Source organism: Schistocerca piceifrons, chromosome X (genome assembly GCF_021461385.2).
Source record: "Schistocerca piceifrons isolate TAMUIC-IGC-003096 chromosome X, iqSchPice1.1, whole genome shotgun sequence".
Taxonomy (NCBI): Eukaryota; Metazoa; Arthropoda; class Insecta; order Orthoptera; family Acrididae; genus Schistocerca; species Schistocerca piceifrons.
Genome location: NC_060149.1, coordinates 218,338,373 through 218,361,476, shown reverse-complemented (window position 1 = coordinate 218,361,476; position 23,104 = coordinate 218,338,373). Strand labels below are relative to the sequence as shown.

At 39.5% G+C, this 23,104-nt stretch overlaps 1 protein-coding gene across 3 annotated transcripts in view; it reads right to left on the bottom strand.

Annotated features, from left to right (window-relative positions):
- The window catches only part of LOC124721647 (cullin-1-like), a 248,952-nt gene that overhangs the window by 45,516 nt on the left and 180,332 nt on the right, over positions 1–23,104 (bottom strand). For 2 of the 3 annotated variants that reach the window (XM_047246710.1, XM_047246711.1), the window contains exon 12: positions 20,289–20,407. In XM_047246710.1, the coding sequence (XP_047102666.1) occupies positions 20,289–20,407 (119 nt within the window). The remainder of the gene's footprint in view (positions 1–20,288; positions 20,408–23,104) is intronic. The other variant, XM_047246712.1, reaches the window with a different exon arrangement.

Sequence of the window (23,104 nt, the reverse complement as noted above, 5' to 3'; positions counted from 1 at the left end):
TACCTCTGCCACCCATTTGTTGTTTCTAGTGGTTACACAGTCAAAGATCTGTTTGGTCAGTCCGTGTGATGGCATTCTGTATAGGTGTCCATAAAATTGTAGTCTGCGTTTTCTAATCTTTTCTGTGATTGTCTCCGTATGTTTGTATAGTTCCTCTGTAGGTTTCTTGATCCATATTCCATTGTTGTTAGTTGCACCAAATATTTTCCTAAGTATTTTCCGTTCTACTTTTTCTAGTTGTCTGATACGTGTATGCCCTAGGATTAGTGTGGTCTCTGCTGCATACAGTGCCTCGGGGAGCACCACCGTGTCGTAGTGGCATAATTTGGCTTTTTGTGAGATAGACTTCTTGTTGTAATGATTCCACACTACTTTGTATGCCTTGTCCAGTTTAGTTTTTCTTTCTTCGTTTGAGTCTCTGTTATGTCCACTCATTTGTAGTGTTTCACTGAGGTATTTGAAATTTGCCATTTTGTAAATTGTGCCATACTTTGTGTTCAGAGATGAGAGTTTCTTTGTGCTCATAAATTGTGTCTTTTCGTAAGAGATCTGTTGTCCAGTTTTGGAAGCTATTTTGTGTAGTTTTTCAATAGCGTCTTTTGTTTCTTTTATACCTTTCGTGACAATCGCCAAATCGTCTACAAAAGTCAGGCATTTAATCTGTAGGTTTCCTAAGGTTATCCCCTGTTGTGATGTTTCCCATTCTTTTATTACCTTATCTAACACCAGATTGAAAAGGAGAAGTGAGAGGCCATCGCCTTGTTGGACACCTGTGCGAATTTCAAAGGGCTCTGATAGTTCCCCACAGAACTTTACTTTGGAGGTTGTGTTGGTTAAAGTTTGCTCTACGATAGCCCATGTTTTGTTGTCTACTTTGTATTCTGCTAGAATTTTGAAGAGAGTTTTCCAGGCGATAAAGTTGTAGGCCTTTTTGAAGTCAACAAAGGTAATGATCAGGTTCTGTTTGTGTTGTAAAATCATTTTCAAGTTCCAAATTTGTTCCGCACAAGACCACCCTTTATGGAAGCCTGCTTGGTATTCCCCAATCAAGTGGTCGGTCTGGCATTCTAGTCTGTTTCGTAAAGCTTTAGAGAGGATCTTGTATGTGACCGGTAGTAGGGATATTCCTCTGTAGTTGTTCGGGTCAGTCTTGTCACCTTTTTTGTGTAGTGGGTGTATCAGGGCAGTTTTCCAGTCATCAGGAATTTTCATGGTCTTCCAGATATCTTCCAAGATCCTGTGGATGTCTTTGGTGAGTTCTGGGTCTTGTAACTTCCAGATTTCTGCAATGATGCCGTCTTCTCCTGGTGCTCTACGATTCTTGAGTGACTTGATTATTTCTTTAACTTCTTCTAGAGTTGGAGGTTCACTATCTGGATTGTACGTGCTAGTTTCTGTCATCATTTCTTCCATAGGGGGGTCCGTGTTGAGCAGTTTTTCAAAGTACTTTGCCAGAATGTCACAATTGTTTTTGGTATTGGTTTCTAGGGTTCCATCCGGTCTTCTGAAGCACAAGTTGGATGGTTGATATCCAGTCATATTTTCTCTGAACGTTCTGTAGAAGTTTCTTGTATTGTTCTTCATGAAGTCTGATTCGATCTCCGTCAGTCGCTGTTTATCATACTGTCGTTTTTCACTGCGAATGATTTTGCTTGGTTGCTTCTGTGTTTTCAGGAAGTTCATCCAATTCTCTTGGGATTTATGGCTACTAAATTTTTTCCATGCACTGATTCATTGGTCAATAGCTTGGTCACATATGTGGTTCCACCAACGGTGTTTCCTTGTGCATGGTGCTTATGCTAGTTTCATGGCCTCTCGAATTCTTCCTGAAAGTTGTGTCCAGTCTGTCGTTTTCTCCATTTTAATTTTGTCTAATATTTGTGTCTGGTTTAAAGTAAGGTATTCTGGATATGGTCTAACAATTTTGTTCTTCTGGTGCTTTTTCTTGGGCAAAAGACGAATCCTGATCTGTAGTAGGTGGTGGTCTGAGTCGAAGTAGCCTTTACGTGTGTCTATGTTCAAAATTTCTTTTTGTGAGTCTTTCTGGACAATTATGTGGTTGATTTGTAGTCCTTGCTTTCCGCTGGGGAATTTCCAAGTGGTAAGTTTCCATGTTGGTTTCTTGAATTTTGTTGGCATAATGGCGAGGCCGTGGCTTTTGCAAAAGTCTATCAGGTGTTTTCCGTTTTTGTTTGTGTCCTTGTGTGGAGTATATTTTCCTGTGGTGTGTCTGTATATCTTTTCTTTTCTGAGTTTAGCGTTGAAGTCTCCCAGTATTATTTTGACTCTATGTGCAGGAATTTTTCTGATTGTTTCTTCCATTGTCGTCCAGAAGTCATCAATTTCATCGGGGTTTTTCCTGTTGTAGTCATTAGTCGGTGCATGTGCATTGATTATTGTGTAGGATTTGTTGGATGATTTAGTGTGATGGTGCTGATTCTTTTGTTTGGTGACGAAAAGTCGATTATGCTGTCCGTGATGGACCTGTTTACTGCAGATCCTGTGCCAAAAAGCCTTAGGTTTTTCAGTTGTCTCGATGGTTTTCCTTTGTATATTCTGAAATTCTCCATGTTGAAATGGTCTTCGTCTGTGAATTGTGTTTCTTGCAGTGCACATATTTTGATTTGAAATTTTTCAAGAGTGTCTGTCAGTTGTTTCATCTTTCCTGTCTTCATCAGTGTGTTCACGTTGAGTGTGCCGATGTAGTGTTTGCGTTTGGTCTTGAGGGAGTTTGAGAAGCTCCGATTCTTCTCATGATGTCCGTGAGCCCCCAGAATCTGATGCTCACGACAATCCCAGTCTATTGACTGGGGCCTGGGGTAATGAGATTTTTCCCGTTGTACCATCATGATGTTTAGTCGTTGGATATATGGCATGCTGCCGAGTACAACCTGACTTTCCAGGTCAGGAGGTTGGTTGAGGCCGCCACTGACATGTGAAGCAGACGCCTTTTGTAGCCGCCCACTGTGAGAACAGACGCTACTAGTAGTTTTGGTCTGCCCCAAGTATTTCATTTCCTCTGTACCACCTATATCTAGGAGGCATTCCCCTATCCACCACATGGGGAGGCACTCGGTTGCGGGTCTACTAACTGCCCCAAATGAGCCATTCCAATCCCGAGAGTGGAAAGACTTGCCTTAGGGGGAAAAAAGGACAGGTACACACACACACACACACACACACACACACACACACACACACACACACACACATCCGCACATATACAGACACAGGCAGATATATGTAAAGGCAAAGAGGTTGGGCAGGGATGTCAGTTGAGGTGGAAGTACAGAGGCAAAGACGTTGTTGGATATGTGAGTGTGTGCGAGTGTATACCTGTCCTTTTTTCCCCCTAAGGTAAGTCTTTCCACTCTCGGGATCGGAATGGCTCCTTACCCTCTCCCTTAAAAACCACATCCTTTCGTCTTTCTCTCTCCTTCCCTCTTTCCTGATGAAGCAACCTTGGGTTGTGAAAGCTTGAAATTTGGGTGTGTGTTTTTTATTGTGTCTATCTACCAGCGCTTTCTCGTTTGGTAAGTCACAGCATCTTTGTTTTTTAATATATTTTTCCCACGTGGAATGTTTCTTTATATATATATATATATATATATATATATATATATATAGGGTGTTACAAAAAGGTACGGCCAAACTTTCAGGAAACATTCCTCACACACAAATAAAGAAAAGATGTTATGTGGACATGTGTCCGGAAAAGCTTAATTTCCATGTTAGAGCTCATTTTAGTTTCGTCAGTATGTACTGTACTTCCTCGATTCACCGCCAATTGGCCCAATTGAAGGAAGGTAATGTTGACTTCAGTGCTTATGTTGACATGCGACTCATTGCTCTACAGTACTAGCATCAAGCACATCAGTACGTAGCATCAACAGGTTAGTGTTCATCACCAACGTGGTTTTGCAGTCAGTGCAATGTTTACAAATGCGGAGTTGGCAGATCCCAATTTGATGTATGGACTAGCACAGATCAATAGCTGTGGCACGGTACATTTGTATCGAGACAGATTTCCAGAATGAAGGTGTCCCGACAGGAAGACGTTCAAAGCAATTGATCGGCGTCTTAGGGAGCACGGAACATTCCAGCCTATGACTCGGGACTGGGGAAGACCTAGAACAACGAGGACACCTGCAATGGATGAGGCAATTCTTCGTGCAGTTGACGATAACCCTAATGTCAGCATCAGAGAAATTGCTGCTGTACAAGGTAACGTTGACCACATCACTGTATGGAGAGTGCTACGGGAGAACCAGTTGTTTCTGTACCATGTACAGCGTGTGCAGGCACCATCAGCAGCTGATTGGCCTCCACGGGTACACTTCTGTGAATGGTTCATCCAACAATGTGTCAATCCTAATTTCAGTGCAAATGTTCTCTTTACGGATGAGGCTTCATTCAAACGTGATCAAATTGTAAATTTTCACAATCAACATGTGTGGGCTGACGAGAATCAGCACGCAATTGTGCAATCACATCATCAACACAGATTTGCTGTGAATGTTTGGGCAGGCATAGTTGATGATGTCTTGATTGGGCCCCATGTTCTTCCACCTACACTCAATAGAGCACATTATTATGATTTCATACGGGATACTTTACCTGTGCTGCTAGAACATGTGCCTTTACAAGTACGACACAACATGTGGTTCATGTGCGATGGAGCTCCTGCACATTTCAGTCAAAGTGTTCGTACGCTTCTCAACAACGGATCCGGTGACCGATGGATTGGTAGAGGCAGATCAATTCCATGGCCTCCACACTCTCCTTAGCTCAACTCTCTTGACTTTCATTTATGGGGGCATTTGAAAGCTCTTGTCTATGCAACCCCGGTACCAAATGTAGAGACTGTTCGTGCTCGTATTGTGGACGGCTGTGATACAATACACCATTCTCCAGGGCTGCATCAGCGCATCAGGGATTCCTTGTGATGGAGGGTGGATGCATGTATCCTCGCTAACGGAGGACATTTTGAACATTTCCTGTAACAAAGTGTTTGAAGTCATGCTGGTACGTTCTGTTGTTGTGTGTTTCCATTCCATGATTAATGTGATTTGAAGAGAAGTAATAAAATGAGCTCTAACATGGAAATTAAGCGTTTCCGGACACATGTCCACATAACATATTTTCTTTCTTTGTGTGTGAGGAATGTTTCCTGAAAGTTTGGCTGTACCTTTTTGTAACACCCTGTATATACTGTGCTCTCTCATCAGCAGGCACTGCAGCCTCTGGCATTTTCAGTCATGAACTACTTTAGCATACATGTCTTCACTGAGTTTAGTATACAATGAAGAGAAACACAATTTGTTCTCATTCCAGATTTTGAGAGAATTTTGGAAAAAACGTTGATAGAGCTGCAATGCTACAAACTTTGAACATTCATGTAATACAGCTACACATCCAAAAAACATGCAGTGAGATGAGTACATTTGTCTGAATGAAGGAACTTTTACAATGACTTGTGAAGACAATATCCAAACAATTATGGTGGCATTAAATAATATTTTCGTAAGTTAGTACACATTATTCTGTGACAGATACAGAGTTTGCTGAGTTTTTACCCATATGACAAATGCTGAAATGTTTCATCTAATCAAATTTTAAATTATGTAATACATATCCAATAATTGTACTTTTGTTAAAAATATTCATTAGCAGCAATGAAACACAGTATTAAATGATGACTATCATAATGCTATAGCATACAACATTGTTTAACTGCTAAGGTTAGTAGTGAGTGGACAAAATACCTCCAGTCTTATTTCTTAACATGGGAAATGAACTACTACTTTAAACTAGGTTATATGCCACAATCAGCTCTTATGATGAAGACAGCATCTAATACCAACATTAAATATCTGTCAGTTGTCACTGATGTACTCAAATTCATGACATTTTTTACCCAGGAACAGGGAAAAATGCTACTTTCCAAGCCATTTTGTCAAAGGCCAGTGAATTACACTTCACACTTATTTCTCAGAGGGAAAGATGCAGCATGAAGAGTCGCTGACAGATGTAGATGTACCCTAGGGAAGTGTGATGGGACTTTTGATGTTCATGTTGTATACTGATGAGCTAGCAGATAGTATTAATAGTAGCCTGCAGATGATGCAATTATCAATAATGAAATGTATATAAGAAAAAGCTACACAAGTATCCAGTCAGACCTTCAAAAGCTTTAAAAGAGGTGCAAATATTGCCAGCTTCCTTTAAATGTATAGTAATGTGAAATTTAGCACTTGACAAAATTCAACCATGTAATGTCCTACAAATCAGATTAAGATTCTTTATTTGCCACTGACCACATACAGCAGAATAGATCTTCTCAACAATACTTACAGTTGCAATCAAAGTACTAAAATAAATGTTCAAATTACATGTACAATTTAAGTATCTTATATACATCTATAACCTTAAATATTAATATCAGCATTATCAATATCACAGAACTCTTTTATATTGTAATATGCATTTTTTGTCAGCAGTCACATAATTTTATTTTGAATTTTTTAAATGGCAAGGAATGAGCAGTGAATGGAAGCTTGTTAAAAATTTTGAGTGTGTTATGTTTGTCAATTGTTTCCCTTATGACACATTCTTCAATGTTGGGTGCAGACTTACAGACATAGATTCACCTTTTTTTTTTAAATGCTACTGATATGAGAAAAATGTCCCCATATATGTGACAAAGAGCCCAGAATATGTCATACAATAAAGTTCTTGTTGTAGAAAGTTCTGCTAGAACATAAATACTTTTGGATTAAAGGACATCACTCACTGACAAGCAGAAGCATTGAGTCATCAATAAGCACACACAAAAAGAAAGAAAACTTGCTAGCTTTTGGAGCAATCCTTATACTAGCTACTCTAGCTCATAAAATGATTGCTCTGAAAGCTAGTAAGTTTTTTTCACTTTTTGTGCACCTATCAACAACTCAATGCTTCTGTTTTTCAATGGGTGGTCTCCAATAATCCAAAAGTATTTTCATATGAACACAATTATTTCTGACCATATCTCTCTGTTGCCGTATGAGGTAAGACACTTGTGAGATCTTTTTACAGACTTGGTTGATATGCTCTTAACAATTAAGTTCAATGTCAATATGTATTCCTCAGAGTTTGACACATTTATTTTTTATTTTCTTAGACACCAATTTAATACAGAGTCAAGGATTTATTCCATAATGTTATCAACTATTGAGAAGTTGTGTTGTGAAGTAAGTAAAGTTGTATCACCAGCCTACCAGATTACACACTGTGATACACAATGGGACAGGTGATTGACAGCCAAAATGAAACAAAAAGAGTGGCCAAAGATGGAGCCCTTTAGACACCAGTAACAATTTCTACTAACAGGGAATGTCTATTTCTAATTGAGATAAACTGTCTTCTATTGTTTAGGTACAAAGAAATTACTGCTAAGTAGATCTGTGCACACCATAATGCTCCAATTTTGTTATTAATCTGTTAAAAGGAGTGCAGTTAAATGCTTTACTTAGACAACAAGTAACAACATATTCAGTATGTGGACTAGGTTATGATTGAGGTAGTGTTGACTGGGGTGGGTAGAGGGAAAGGGAGGCAGGAGGCAGAGAGAGGGATTTGGGGTGGGTGAGTAGCAGCTTGTAGGGAGATAGCTCCTTTGACAGCAACGAATACGGGAGGGCGAGATGGAAGGCATACAGGCTAGGCATGTGATGTACAGTTGTCAAAGCTGATGTGGGTTATGAATTAGCAAGGGATGACAGGACAGAGGAAAGGGAATCTTTTGGATGGGAGTTGTGGAGACAGTGGGTTACTGGAGATTATGGGAGCGGATGATGTGTTGTAAACGTATCTCATACCTGCATTGTTCAAAGAAGCTGGTGATGGAGGAAGGAGCCAGATGGTCCAGGTTGTGAAGCAGCCATTGAAATTGAGCATGTCATACTTAGCTGCACGTTGTGCCAGTGGATGGACAACTTCATTTTCAGCAACAGTCTGGTGATGACCATTCATCCTGGTGAACAGCTGGTTAGTAGTCACACCAATATAAGAAGCTGTGCAGTGTTTTCAGCAGAGTTGGTATATGATGTGGCTGCTTCACACCTGGCCTGGCCTCTGATGGGGTACGGCAAGCCTGGGAGAGGACTGGAATGGTGCTGGGTGGGTGGATTGGGTGGGTCTTACGCCTTGGTCTACGACAGTAGGCAGAGGGAGTGGCATAGGGATGGACTAGGCTGTTATGTAGGTTGGGTAGGTGACGTAATATGACTTTAGGAGGGGTGGGAAGGATATTGGGTAGGATGACCCTCATTTCAATGTATAATGATAGGTACCATAATCAAAGCCCTGGTGAAGGATATGTTCAGTTGTTCCGGTCCACGGTGATATTTGCTGAAGAGGTAAAAGCTCCTTTGTGGATGATTCTTGGGGGCAGTGGGAGAATTGGAGTGTGTGAGGATACAGCATGGGATATCTGTTTGTGGAGTTGGTTTAGGGAGTATTGCCTGTCTCTGAAAGCCTTCATGAAACCTTCAGCATACTGACTGGGCGAGCCAGTTCTCATCACTGCAGATATATTGTCCATGGGTGGCTGGGTTGTATGGGAGCAATTTCTTGGTGTGGGATGGATGGCAGCTGTCAAAATGCAGGTACTGTTGGTTGTTAGAGGGGCTAATGTGGACATAGGTACAGATGGAACTGTCAACAAGGTGGAGGTCAATGTGCAGGAAGGTGGCACGTGGTGTAAAGGAGGACCAGTTGAAGGGGATGGGAGAGAAGGTACTGAGGTTTTGAAAGAATGCAATAGGACATCTTTGCCCTGACTTCAGATCATGAAGATATCATCACTGAACCTTAATCAGACTAGGGGGTGGGAGTTTTGGGAGGCGAGAAAGGATTTCTCCAGGTGGCCCATAAACATGCTCGTATAAAAGGGTGTGGGGTGCCCTTAACTGTGCTGCATATTTGTTTTTATACCTGCCCAGGAAAGGTAGTTGTGAGTCATGATATAATTGTTAACATGTATAAGGTAAAATTGGTGGGTTTGGAGTTTGGAAGACATTGGGAGAGGTAGTTTTCGATAGCAGCAAGCCCATAAACATGAGGGATGTTTGTGTGTATAAGGAGGTGACATCAAAAATGATGAGTAGGGACCGAGGATGTAAAAGGATGGGAATGGTGGAGAGTTGGTGAAGGAAGTGGTTAGTATCTCTGATGTGAGAGGATAGGTTTTGAGCTATTTATTAGAGGTGTTGTTCAACAAGTGCAGAAATTCTTTCAGTAGGAACCCAGTAGCCAGCTTCAATAGGATGTTCAGGATTGTTGGGTTTGTGGATTTTGGGGAGCATTTAGTATGTGGGAGTGCAGGGTGTTGTTAGGTAGAGGAGGGAAATGTTCTTGAGGGAGAGGTTCTGGGGAAAGGCCTATGGATTTTATTAGGGATTGGGGGTTATGTTGGACTTCTGGGATGGGATCAATGTGGCAGAGCCTGTAGGTGGAATAGTCAGGCAGTTGGTGGAGGCCATCTGTCAGGTAGTCATTGTGACTGATTATGACAGTGGTGGTTCCTTTGCCTGCAGGGAGGATGATTATGTCGGGATCTGTTTTCACATTATGTATGGGTGTCCTTTCTCCTTTGCGTGGTCAGTGTTCATAGGAAGGGACCTGGGCAAGGATGGTGGGGTCGAGTTGAAGGTTATGAATTACTGCAAGGTGACCAGGGGGTGATTAGGTGGGACAGAGGGAGGGTAACAGTTGGATGGTGATATGAACTGAAAGAAGCAAAGTTCGGTGTTGGGGTTAGGCTGGCTTTGGTTAGCTCAGACTGGTTCAGGTCCATTGATGATATCTTCATGATCTGTACTCAGGACCAAGGCATCCTATCCGAATTCCTTCACAACAACAACACCTTTTCTCTCATCCCTTTCACTTGGTCCTCCTGTACCCCATGTGCCATCTTCCTGTATGTTGAGCTCCACCTGTCTGATGGCTTCATCCACACCTATGTCCCCATTAAACCCACTAACCACCAACAGTACCTACATTTTGACAGTTGCCATCCCTCCCACACCAAAAAATCCCTCCCACACAGCCTAGTCACCCATGGACAATGTATACGCAGTGACAAGAACTCCCTTGTCCAGTATGCTGAAGGTTTCATGAAGGCCTTCACTGACACACAATATGTCCTATACTTACTCCATAAACAGATATCCCACCCCATATCTTCATACACTCCATGTGCTCCCACCACCCCAAAGGTTTATCTACAAAGTAGCTTCCATATCGTCACCTAATATCTCTGTGGACTGAGACAACCAAACTGTGTCCTCCATTAGGACTTCATTTCTCATCATGCCCTGAAATGAGGGACATCCTACTCAACATTCTCCACTTCCATCCATCCTAAGGGGTGTACCATCGCCCACTCAATCTACACAACAGCCTAGTCCATCCATACGCCACTCCCACTCCTGATCCCTTGCCATGCGGATCATCTCCCTAGGGCAGATCAAGGTGCAAGACCTGCCCAATCCGCCTAGACAGCACCTCCTACTCCAGTCCCATCACAGGTTTGTCCTACCCCAATAAAGGCTGGGCACCTGCTAAAAGCAGCCATGTTGTGTATCAACTCTCCTGCAAACACTGCACAGCTTTTTATGTCGGCATGACTATCAACTAGCTGTCCACAAGGATGAATGGTCACTGCCAAACTGTTGCCACCAAGAACAAAGATGACCACCTGGTGGCACAACAAGCAGCTGAACACAGCACGCTCAATTTCAGTGGCTGCTTCACTACCGAGACCATACAGATTCTTCCCTCCACCACCAGATTCTCTGAACTATGCAGATGGGAGCTATTCTTACAACACATCCACCACGCTCATGACCTCAGTCTCCTGTAACCCACTGTCTCTGCAACCTCCACCCCTATCTCTGTCCTGTCACCTACAACCAATTCGTGTCCCCATGTCAGCTTCAGCTTGTGCCACTCCCCACTGGTCCAGACCACCATGCATCACATGCCTAGCCCATATACCTGCCACCCCTCCTTCCTTCACTCCTAGCTGGCAAATGGGCTGCCTCCTTCTGAACTGCTAGTCACCCACCCCTGATCCTTCTACATGCCTCCCCCCCTCCCCCCTCCCTCTAACTCTCTCTTTACCCACCCCACCAGTACCTAGTCCACCTGCTGAAAAGCAGCACTGGCACTGCTAGTCCAGCTGGCACCATGTAGGGGCATAAACAGAAACTGGTTGGTAGTTCTGGGGGAGCTGTTTTTCACCCTTTTTGAATATGGGGTAACTTCTAATATTTTGAGTGAATCTGTAGAAAGTCTATACTCTAAACATTTATTACAAAAGAAACTTAGTGGCTTAGTAACAAAGTGAACTGTCCTTTAACAACATAACCAGACATTAAGTAGCAGTCCATACTTTTGGAATTAGATAATTTGGTAACAGTTTTACACACCTTATCAGGTGTGGTTTTATCCCAATGAAACAAAGACCCTTCAGACACCCGCAGTCCAAGCAGCACTGGCCCACCCACAATTCTGTCCACATTAAACCCATCAACAGTCCCTGAATTTCAACAGCTGCCATCCCTTCCACACAAAAAGTTCCTCCCATACAGGCTACCCACCAGTGAACAACGTGCCACGAGTCTGTGGCCATAAATTTGTCTTTGAGTTCTCTGACTGGTGTAACAAATTAGTCATTCAATTCTCCTGGATCAAGTAGAGTTTGACATAACTGATTGAAAGAATTATCTTGTCTGTTAACTTCCCATGATGAACTATACTTATGTGCATCACCTTATGCATACCTTTCAACTGCTACTTTTACGGCTATTATGAGCTTAGCTTTGTAATACCTTTTACTTCTACAGTAAGCATTGCAAACAAAATCCCTCTGTTCAGCCCCTCAGTTATCCTCACTTCTATTTATTTGATGTAGTATCAGCATGTTTTCCTAATTACTGCCAGTTCATTTGTATGTCAGCTAATTATTGTATTTTTACATTTACCTGGGGAGCTATCATTTAGTAATAGGACACTTGAATACCATAAGTCTCTATATTTTTTACAAGTGTCATCAAAAACATTCTCAACTCCAGCTATTTCTGTTTGACACTCATTTACAGAGTTCCAATTTGTGCTCTTTAACTTGTAAATAAATGAATCAATCAAAATAATAATAAATAAATAATCAATAAATAATCTCTCTGACATCCCACCCATGCCACAAAATTATTGTGACAAATTAGTTGCTTATGATAAAGTGTTAAAAGCAATCTGCAAATTGCTGAGGCTAGCCAGGTATCCCTCTCTATGTGTATTAACAATAATATTGTTTAGACATGCATCATTATGAGTAGGACTTTATTCATGCAATGTGCAATATCAATATTAAAATCCTTGCAGATAACAACCTTTGTTTTAGACTTAAAAAGTTTTTCAGCTCTAATTCAAACTATTCAAAAATATATTTATGCCTCCATCTAGAAACCTATACAGGCTAATTATTATTATATTTTCTTCAGTCTGTCTTATACAACTAAACTCAGCATTTATTTCTGAAAATTTATGGTGTCACTAGTCTGTTCAAAATTACTTTAGCATCAACAGTTCAGCAGGAACACATGGAGGCACAGAGTAGATTAGCCATGTCATACAAAGAACTCACATGTAATCTTACATTTAATTCAACTTGCTCAGACTTGTATACTACTAACTTTGTAACTATGCAATTTGCATCAATGTGTTCTGGAAGAGCTGCACTATGTTTTCATTTCATTTTTATTTGTGGCAATGAATTATGAAGATGGTATGCAGATAGTTTGTTAAAATGCATTTTCTGATAACGTCACTGAATTTTGGAAATGCAAGAATTTTTTGTTATTGAAATTAGGTAAATACGTTAAATGAATGAAATCTTAAAAATATCTCAAATTTTCATATGCTTCAAACTAAAGTTGTGTAAGAGTTTTCTTACATGAGATAATTTCAGTTAAATATTATGAACAATGGTTGCTCACATGTCCAGTACTAAAATGTTGCTCACATGGTTTTGTTATGAGAAACAGATTGCTATGTTTATTATTAAAGCACTCCATCTTCAGGCCACAAGTGGCCCATCCGACCGCCGTTTCATCCTCAGTTGAGGATGCGGATAGGAGGGGCGTGTGGTCAGCACACCGCTCTCCCAGTCGTTATGATGGTTTTCTATGACCGGATGTTTATTATTAAGCTGTAATTAATTTTTCTGATATGCCTACTAATTTCAAACATAACAAAATATAAGAGTCATGCATGTTTACTTATCTCAAATAGGCCAACCAATACTGGGAGCAAGAACAAAAGCAATATAAAAAATACAGGGTGATTCAAAAAGAATACCACAACTTTAGGAATTTAAAACTCTGCAACGACAAAAGGCAGAGCTAAGCACTATCTGTCGGCGAATTAAGGGAGCTATAAAGTTTCATTTAGTTGTACATTTGTTTGCTTGAGGCGCTGTTGACTAGGCGGCAGCGTCAGTTGATGCTAAGATGGCGACCGCTCAACAGAAAGCTTTTTGTGTTATTGAGTACGGCAGAAGTGAATCAACGACAGTTGTTCAGCGTGCATTTCGAACGAAGTATGGTGTTAAACCTCCTGATAGGTGGTGTATTAAATGTTGGTATAAACAGTTTACAGAGAATGGGTGTTGGTGCAAAGGGAAAAGTTCTGGATGGCCGAGAACGAGTGATGAAAATGTAGCACGCATCCAGCAAGCATTTGTTCGCAGCCCAGGAAAATCGACTTGCAGAGCTAGCAGAGAGCTGCAAATTCCACAATCAACTGTATGGAGAGTCCTACGAAAAAGGTTAGTTATAGGCACTTATCTGTCCGTAACTACCTGAACGTCAACTACCCGAGGCGATGGATCGGCTGCCAGGCAGCCCGTGACAGAGCACTTCATCACTGGCCTCCAAGAAGCCCTGATCTTACCCACTGCGATTTTTTCTTATGGGGGTATGTTAAGGATATGGTGTTTCGGCCACCTCTCCCAGCCACCATTGATGATTTGAAACGAGAAATAACAGCAGCTATCCAAACTGTTACGCCTGATATGCTACAGAGAGTGTGGAACGAGTTGGAGTATCGGGTTGATATTGCTCGAGTGTCTGGAGGGGGCCATATTGAACATCTCTGAACTTTTTTTTGAGGGAAAAAAAACCTTTTAAAATACTCTTTGTAATGATGTATAACAGAAGGTTATATTATGTTTCTTTCATTAAATACACATTTTTAAAGTTGTGGTATTCTTTTTGAATCACCCTGTATTACTTCAGTATTGCAGCAGTTATATTGTAGCCAATAATATTTATTTTGTGTGAGATATACTGAGTTCCTGAGATGAACTTCATTTGGAGTTAGTTGTTGATAAAGCCTCCTCATTAAAAAGTAAAAATTTATGAAATTGTAACTTTGTTATGTTGCTACTTTTCATTGCAAATTGTGCACTTCAAAGATGCAGCTGAATCCACCTATACTTCATTTCTATTGTAATGATGGAAAAACTCTACTAACATCACTCTCATCATTATGTCAGATGTTTGAAGTATAACTGTAACTGTTATTGTTATTATTTAATGAATTATCATTTCATCCACTGATGCTGTACGTATGTTTATCGGACTTCTTCCAGTCTTCAGACATTATGTTCCTAACAGATTCTTTTGTGCATGCTTGGGCTGCAGAAAGGGTACATTATTATTATTATTATTATTATTATTATTATTATTTCTGGTCATGTAACCGTTTAATATGGGTCCATATGAACTATGTTGGGTTGAAATGTTAGTGCTAAGGTGGTAGCTTAATGGTTGTATATCCACATATATTTTGTACATGCTAAACTGTGTTGTATGGAGAGATATTAGTCCCAGAAGCTCCACTTTTCTAAGGTTATCATTTATATTGATGTTATGATGCTGAAGACAATAAATAATTTCACCCTTTTGCTTCACCCTGTCAACAACTGAATCATAAGGAGCATTATCTAGAAGAATTGTTGATGGTTTTCTCACATTCTGAATTAGGAAGTCTATGAATCACTTTGTAAACTTAACATGGTGTATTTCTTCATGATAATCTACTATCTCCTTTGATTTAAAATGCAGGAGACCTTTCGAGAGAAAACCTTGCAAGGTGCCCACCGGGCAGTCAGTCCCATTGCCAGAAATCATTGCCATTGTTCCTTTACTTTTGTCAACAGACAGCCCAGCTTAACAATGTGACCAAAACTGGCCCAAGTCTCATAAACCCACACTACTACATCTACATTAATGCCATGAATCTACCTTAAAAAATTGGCATCGCCATGAAGGTACATTCTCCCTCACTGTCAACAACTTATGGCCACAGAAATACCCATAGCAAAATCCTAGATAATGCAATGGTGTGTGCAACTGCCTTGAAAAGGATCTGATTCCTTAAGGGTGACCAATACCATGCTGAGTTTGGGATTTATGTTTCTGAGATAATAACTGCAAACATGATGACAAATCATATCCTCAGCAAATCAATATGTATTGGTAATCTGCTTATTCACACAACATTTCTTTTCCCTGAGAGTTTCAAGATTTGACGTTCATCCAACTTCCTTTTATTTCTTGAGGATTTCCTTGCCAATCTTGTTTATGTTCAGAACTGCAACAGTTGTATCAATTACATTGTTAATGGAGAGCAGTGGGCCACCATCAAGTTTTTCACTCTCAAAGTAAGCATGTAATGTGCAAACTATGTATGTTGACTGATCTCATACGGTAATCCTCCTGGCCAAGAGAATGACACAAAACATTTCCAGTCATGACTTTTGACGAACTTCTTTCTGACATTGTTCAGTACTGCACAACAAATTACAGTAACAACAAATACAATAACAACACTGCAACCAGCAAGCTGCCTCAAACTGTCCCATAATGCAAGTGGGAAGTGTTGTGGTGGTAGGGTGAAGGTTTGGCATGGGCTCTACCCCCCACTCACCCCCTCACTGCTCCTTTGCCCCTTTATGCCTTTCTGTTTCTGCTGTAGGTGTCACTGTAATTTTAAGCAGACTATAATTTTGAAAATGTCAGGAAGTACTTGATGTAAATTCTAGCACCACAATTGTTCCTGTGCTTCCTACACATTATGTCAGCTACACTGTATCCTTGAGCAATTAAATTGTCAACTTGATTTTCTGTTAGCCATAGTTCTGAAACACATATCACATCTACATCCTTAATGCTACAAAAATGTTCCAATTCTAATGGTTTATTTCTTATACAACAGATATTGACAAGCAGTAACACAGATATTTTATCACTGTTTTCCTCCCCAATCGAGCACTCATCTGACACGGTATATTCAAATCATACGTATTGTAATTGTCTAAGCTGGAACTGCTGAAATTTTGACTTCCATTAAAAAAGCATTTTCATCATCACTCTTGGTTGTGATAGAAATCAGTACTGTTCCACCACATTGGAAGCTAAATTCATATCTCTCAAAGGTTTAAGGTGTTTAATACCTCACCACATGTTTGATGTCATGTGAACTACATCTGAGATCTTATGATCAATGACTTTCCCTTTCTGTTGATGTGGAACCCATGTGCTGCATGAAATTATTTCCCTAGTGTGCTTATATCAATGTATGTTGCACTTTTAAATTGCCTGCATACATTCTGCACAGCTTTATTTATCTCTTTTACTTCCTTATTCACACAGGACCAATTATGTAGACCTTGATGATAGGGTACAGAAAAAATGGCCGCATTTTCATTTCTGAATTTGTGTTGTCTGTGTTTAAGTGAAAGCACAAAATCTTTTGCATCATTTTTTGCTGCATCCCTGCAAGAAAGACAGAAAAATCACTACTGTTTAGCACGTAATTTTTTTTGTGACTGACTGCAGTTGCTGCCTTGAAATTTGCACCTGGTTTTATGCTGTTGATCTCATATCTACACATACTTTGCAGTTCGGAGGCAATCAGTGTAAATGTCTATCTTACATGTATCTGTTGTGGGAGAATCACTGTTATTTGGTCTATAACCAATACAGGTACCTGTGGTGTCTTGAATCACATTTTCTATGTTGTTATTTTTGTCAATGAGAGATCTTGTCACATGGTTACACACTGTTTATTTTTTGCACAGTCCATATTAGAAAATATTTGAAAACAACTGCCATTTACTAAATTTCCATACACTACATGGCAATTTTCACTTTATATATGTTATTTTTATATGACACTTCTGTCTATTTTTCTTAACTGTTTGAACTAACTTGTGGAAGATTTGCCTCATATTGCTTCACTAGTGATTCAGTTGTTTCTTTCTGAAGTTTTGAGATACCCATTTTTAATTCATAAATAATGAGTTGCAAACCTGAAATACATTCTTTCAGCTTCATAATTTCATCTTCACACATTGTACAACTTACTTTTTCACTTCGCAGGACACTATTTTTCACAGTAATACTTTATGAACTATCACACTGGCCACCTTCTTGTATATTTGTTTACAATATTAGTGTGTCAAAACTGGAATCAGTCAACACATACAAACAGCTGGGTGTAACAATTTGTATGAATATGAAACGGAATAGTGACATAAGCTTGGACATAGGTAAAGGAGGTGGCAGACTTAGTTAATTGGTAGGATATTAGGAAAATTAAGTCAGTTTCCAAAGTAAATTGTACACGGAACACTTGTGTCTGTCATTAAAGAATATTAGTCAAGTGTGAGGGATCCACACCACATAGAATTACCAGGAGATATTAAATATACTCAAAGAAGTGAAGCATAAATAGTCACAGGTTTGTTTGACTCATGGGAGAGTGCCAGGTATACTGAAAAATCTGAATTGACAGACATTTATGACAGGTGCCAGTTATCTCATGAGAGCTAACTTACAAAATTTCAAGAACTGTTACTAAGTGAAGAATCTAGAAATATACTTAAGCCACCTGCCTCTCTCTCCTATATGACCCGTGAAGAAAGAGTAGACTAATTATGCTGTGTACAGAGGCATTTAAACAGTCATTCTTCCCTCACTCCTTACATAATTGATAATTGGTCAACAGGAAAAACAAATGAAATAATAAATTTTGCCAAAAAAAGAAGAATCATAAAGCAATATTCAAAGCCAAACAAAAGGCAATAATTAAAAAAATAAATAAATGCAGGATGAAGGACAAAGGATGAAACCTGCTAACAGCTGGGAAAAGTGCATACATTATGCAGAGAAAATATGAAAGGAGGTGGTAAACAGCAATGACTTAAATTTCAAAAGAGCTTTGGCACCAAACTGGAAACCAGTATTTCAGCGTACACAAGAACTATGAACTGCTGAAAGGATGAAAGGCTGATCTGAAATCATAGAAGATGGTTAACATGGTTAACTATGTATAAAAAGTGAATGTATCAGAAATGTTAAGAAAATAAATCATTTACGAGCAAAGGAGACCACTCACCAAAAGGCAGAAGTGTTGAGTTTTTGACAGGCACATGCAGGAAAAAAAAGAAAATTTGCTAGTTTTCAGAATGAATGCTTCCTCATATTGGCAATTTAGTAAATGTGAAGCAATGACTGACACTAAGCACTCTCGAAGTTACTTACACGTGGAAGATATAAAAGCTGGCACACCAAAAACAGGAGGAAGTATTATCCTCAAAGATGAAATATCTTGTACGGAAATAAAGTTTGGAAAATATTTTACAGGGGAAAAGAAACCTCAGGAGAAAGGAACTGTTCTGATAAGTAAGCACTTAACCTGAGGCAAAGAAGATGTCCCTCAAATTTTTTGTATAGAAGGTGTAATTGCATCAAATCCCATCGCAAATAACTGACAGTACAGATAGAAACAATTTAGAAACAGCTTAATAGTCCATTTGGTGGCAGCTCTTTTCAGAAAGCTTGACTCAAGGATGCTCGTATTTTAGATACAGAAAGGAAAGACCTTAAAGAAACAAAACAGTAGAAAATGAAATCTATAAGTCACTCCATACAATCCTTTTGAAATGAAATTGCTGCTGAATAAAATTTTAATGATTACCTGACAAATACACCAAAATAAATCATTTACAAGTAAAGGAGACCGCTCACCAAAAGGCAGAAATGTTGTGTTTTTAACAGGCACATGCAGGAAAGAAAGAAAATTTGCTAGTTTTCAGAATGAATGCTATAGAAGGTCAGGGAGGTAGCAAAAGAGGATGGAAACTGACTGGCTTCCACAAATTGATGATTTCTGTAGAGAGGGCATTATTTTATTACTAACTGTCAAAAAATTTCTCATGAATAGTCACAGTAAGGCATGCCTCTATACAGTTTAGTGTGGTTATTACACGGCCTGTAAGATCTAAGTTTTTAAGTGGAGTTTTTAGGCTTTTAGGCACTGTCAAACATAAGTCTTTTGTATTTGGAATGAGCACCACAAATTGCAGAACATAATACAACCAAAGCAAAGAGCAATACACTTGTTTACATCAGATATCATAAAACTTTCTTAAACACACTATTTATTACACATTATTTTATAGGTTTACAACAAAAGATACATATCTGTTCAAGTGACGTTTTATATGATCAAAAAGTCAGTATAAATTTGAAAAATGAATAAATCACGGAATAGTGTAGATAGAGAGGTACAAATTGACACAGATGCTTGGAATGACATGGGGTTTTATTAGAACCAAAAAAATACAAAAGTTCAAAAAATGTCCGACAGATGGTGCTTCATCTAATCAGAATAGCAATAATTAGCATAACAAAGTAAGACAAAGCAAAGATGATGTTCTTTACAGGAAATGCTCAATATGTCCACCATCATTCCTCAACAATAGCTGTAGTCGCCGAATAATGTTGTGAACAGCACTGTTAAGCAAGTCCGGAGTTATGGTGAGGCATTGGCGTCGGATGTTGTCTTTCAGCATCCCTAGAGATGTCAGTCGATCATGATACACTTGCGACTTCAGGTAACCCCAAAGCCAATAATCGCACTGACTGAGGTCTGGGGACCTGGGAGGCCAAGCATGACGAAAGTGGTGGCTGATCATCACCAAACGACGTGGGCAAGAGATCTTTCACGCGTCTAGCAATACTTTTTTTTTGTTCTAATAAAACCCCATGTTGTTCCAAGCATGTGTGCCAATTTTTACCTCTCTATCTACATTATTCCGTGGTTTATTAAGTTTTCAAATTTATACTGACTTTTCGATCACCCAGTATATACCAATAGATGAATAAGTAACATACCTCCTTTTGAAGCAGTGTGTAACCAGTTCTCCGTTCGATACGTTGAACAACCAACAGAGTTTCCTACCACTGCGCTGGCTGTTATAGAACTCTGTGAAAAGATGTACACTATGTACGAGCTGCAAAAATAGATAAAAATATCCTTCAGGTGGTTGCACTCAACAATGGCAAAATTTGTTATTACAGTCTTGTTATTTAAAATGTTACAGATACCACAGAGATTTTAAACAGGACCAGTGATAACATAATACATTTGAAACTTAATATATTATTTCTGTATGTTGCGAATCAAAGGGGAGGTATAATGAAACAAAACAGTGCCAGTGAGGAGAGAAAACGCTCATTCAGAACTCCAAGCATGAGGCACAGGTAACAGTGCCATGTTTTCAACAAAAAGTTGTAGATAGATATATTAGTAGCCGAAGACATCTGGGATAAGAAGTCACCCTCATCATGCCAACAGCTTTGTCAAAGAGGGCAGAGGAGCACACAGAGGTTCAGGGCACTCTCTTGTCCTAGGGGTGGGAAAATGCCCCTAAAGGCAGAATAATCAGCAATGATCAATGGCATGAGAATGCAGAAGGCAATGGAAACCACTGCATTAAAGACACATATTGTCTATCCACAGGACATGTGACCTATAATCGAAAAATCATCACAATGATCTCTCCATTGGCAAAAGATTCCAGAACAGTCCCCCATTTGGATCTCTGGGAGGGGATTGTCAAGGAGGAGGTGACCATGGGAAAAAGACTGGGTAATCAACAAAAGGATAACTTTGTACGAGCCGGGGCGTGGAATGTCAGAAGCTCGAATGTGGTAGGGAACTAGAAAATCTGAAGAGGGAAATGCAAAGGCTCAATCTAGATAAAGGAGGGGTCAGTGAAGTGAAATGGAAAGAAGAAAAGGATTTTTGGTCAGATGAGTATAGAGTAATATCAACAGCAGCAGAAAATGGTATAACGGGAGTAGGATTTGTTAAGAATAGGAAGGTAGAGCTGGGAGTGTGTTACTGTGACCACTTCAGTGATAGGATTGTCCTTATCAGAACTGGCAGCAAACCAACACCAACAATGATAGTTCAGGTATAAATGCCAACATCACAAGCTGAAGATGAAGAGATAGAGATAGTACTCGTATATGAGGATATTGAAAGGGTAATACAATATGTAAAGGGAGATGAAAATCTAACAGCCATGGGGAACTGGAATGCAGTTGTAGGGGAAAGAGTAGAAGAAAAGGTTACAGGAGAATATGGGCTTGGAACAAGGAATGGGAAAGGAGAAAGAATAACTGAGTTCTGTAATAAATTTCAGCTAGTAATAGTGAATACTCTTTACAAGAATCACAAGAGGAGGAGGTATACTTGTAAAAGGCCAGGTGATACGGGAAGATTTCAGTTAGATTACATCATGGTCAGACAGATATTCTGAAATCAAATAGTGGATTTAAAGCATAGCCAGGAGCAGATGTAGACTCAGATCACAACATAGTAGTGATGAAGAGTAGGTTGAAGTTTGAGAGATTAGTCAGGAAGAATCAAAATGCAAAGAAGTGGGATATGGAAGTATCAAGGAATGAGAAGATAAGCTTGAAGTTCTCTGAGACTATAGATACAGCAATAAGGAATAGCTCAGTAAGCAGTACAGTTGAAGAGGAATGTACATCTCTAAAAAGGGCCAAGTTGGAAAGAAAAACATAGGTACAAAGACAGTAACTGCAAAGAAATCATAGGTAACAGAAGAAATGCTTCAGTTGATTGATGAAAGGAGGAAGTACAAAAATGTTCCGGGAAACTCAGGAATACAGAAATACAAATCACTGAGGAATGAAATAAACAGGAAGTGCAGGGTAGCTTAGACGAAATGGCTGCATGAAAAATGTGGAGAAATCGAAAAAGAAATGATTGTCGGAAGGACAGACTCAGCATACAGGAAAGTCAAAATAACCTTTGGTGACTTTAAAAGCAAGGGTGGTAACATTAAGAGTGCAATGGGAATTCCACTGTTAAATGCAGAGGAGAAAGCAGATAGGTGGAAAGAATACATTGAAAGCCTCTATGAGGGGTAAGATTTGTCTGATGTGATAGAAGAAGAAACAGGAGTCAATTTAGAAGAGATAGGGGATCCAATATTAGAATCAGAATTTAAAAGAGCTTTGGAGGACTTAATATCAAATAAGGCAGAAAGGATAGATAACATTCCATCAGAATTTCTAAAATCTTTGGGGGAAGTGGCAACAAAATGACTATTCATGTTGGTGTGTAGAATGTATGAGTCTGGTGACATACCATCTGACTTTCGGAAAAATATCATCCACATAATTCCAAAGACTTCAAGAGCTGACAAGCGTGAGAATTATCACACAATCAGCTTAACAGCTCATGCATCCAAGTTTCTGACAAGAATAATACACTGAAGAATGGAAAAGAAAATTTCGGATGTACTACATGACGATCAGTTTGGCTTTAGGAAAGGTAAAGGCATGAGAGAGGCGATTCTGACATTGCAGTTGATAATGGAAGCAAGAATAAAGAGAAAGGAAGACACATTCATAGGATTTGTTGACCTGGAAAATGTGTTTGACAACGTAAAATGGTGCAAGATATTCGAAATTGTGAGAAAAATAGGGGTAAGCTGTAGGGCGAGACAGGTAATATACAATATGTACAAGAGCCAAGAGGGAATAATAAGAGTGGATGACCAAGAACAAAGTGCTCGGATTAAAAAAAGGTGTAAGACAGAGATGTAGTCTTTCGCCCCTACGGTTCAATCTGCACACTGAAGAGGCAATGGTGGAAATGAAAGATTCAGGAC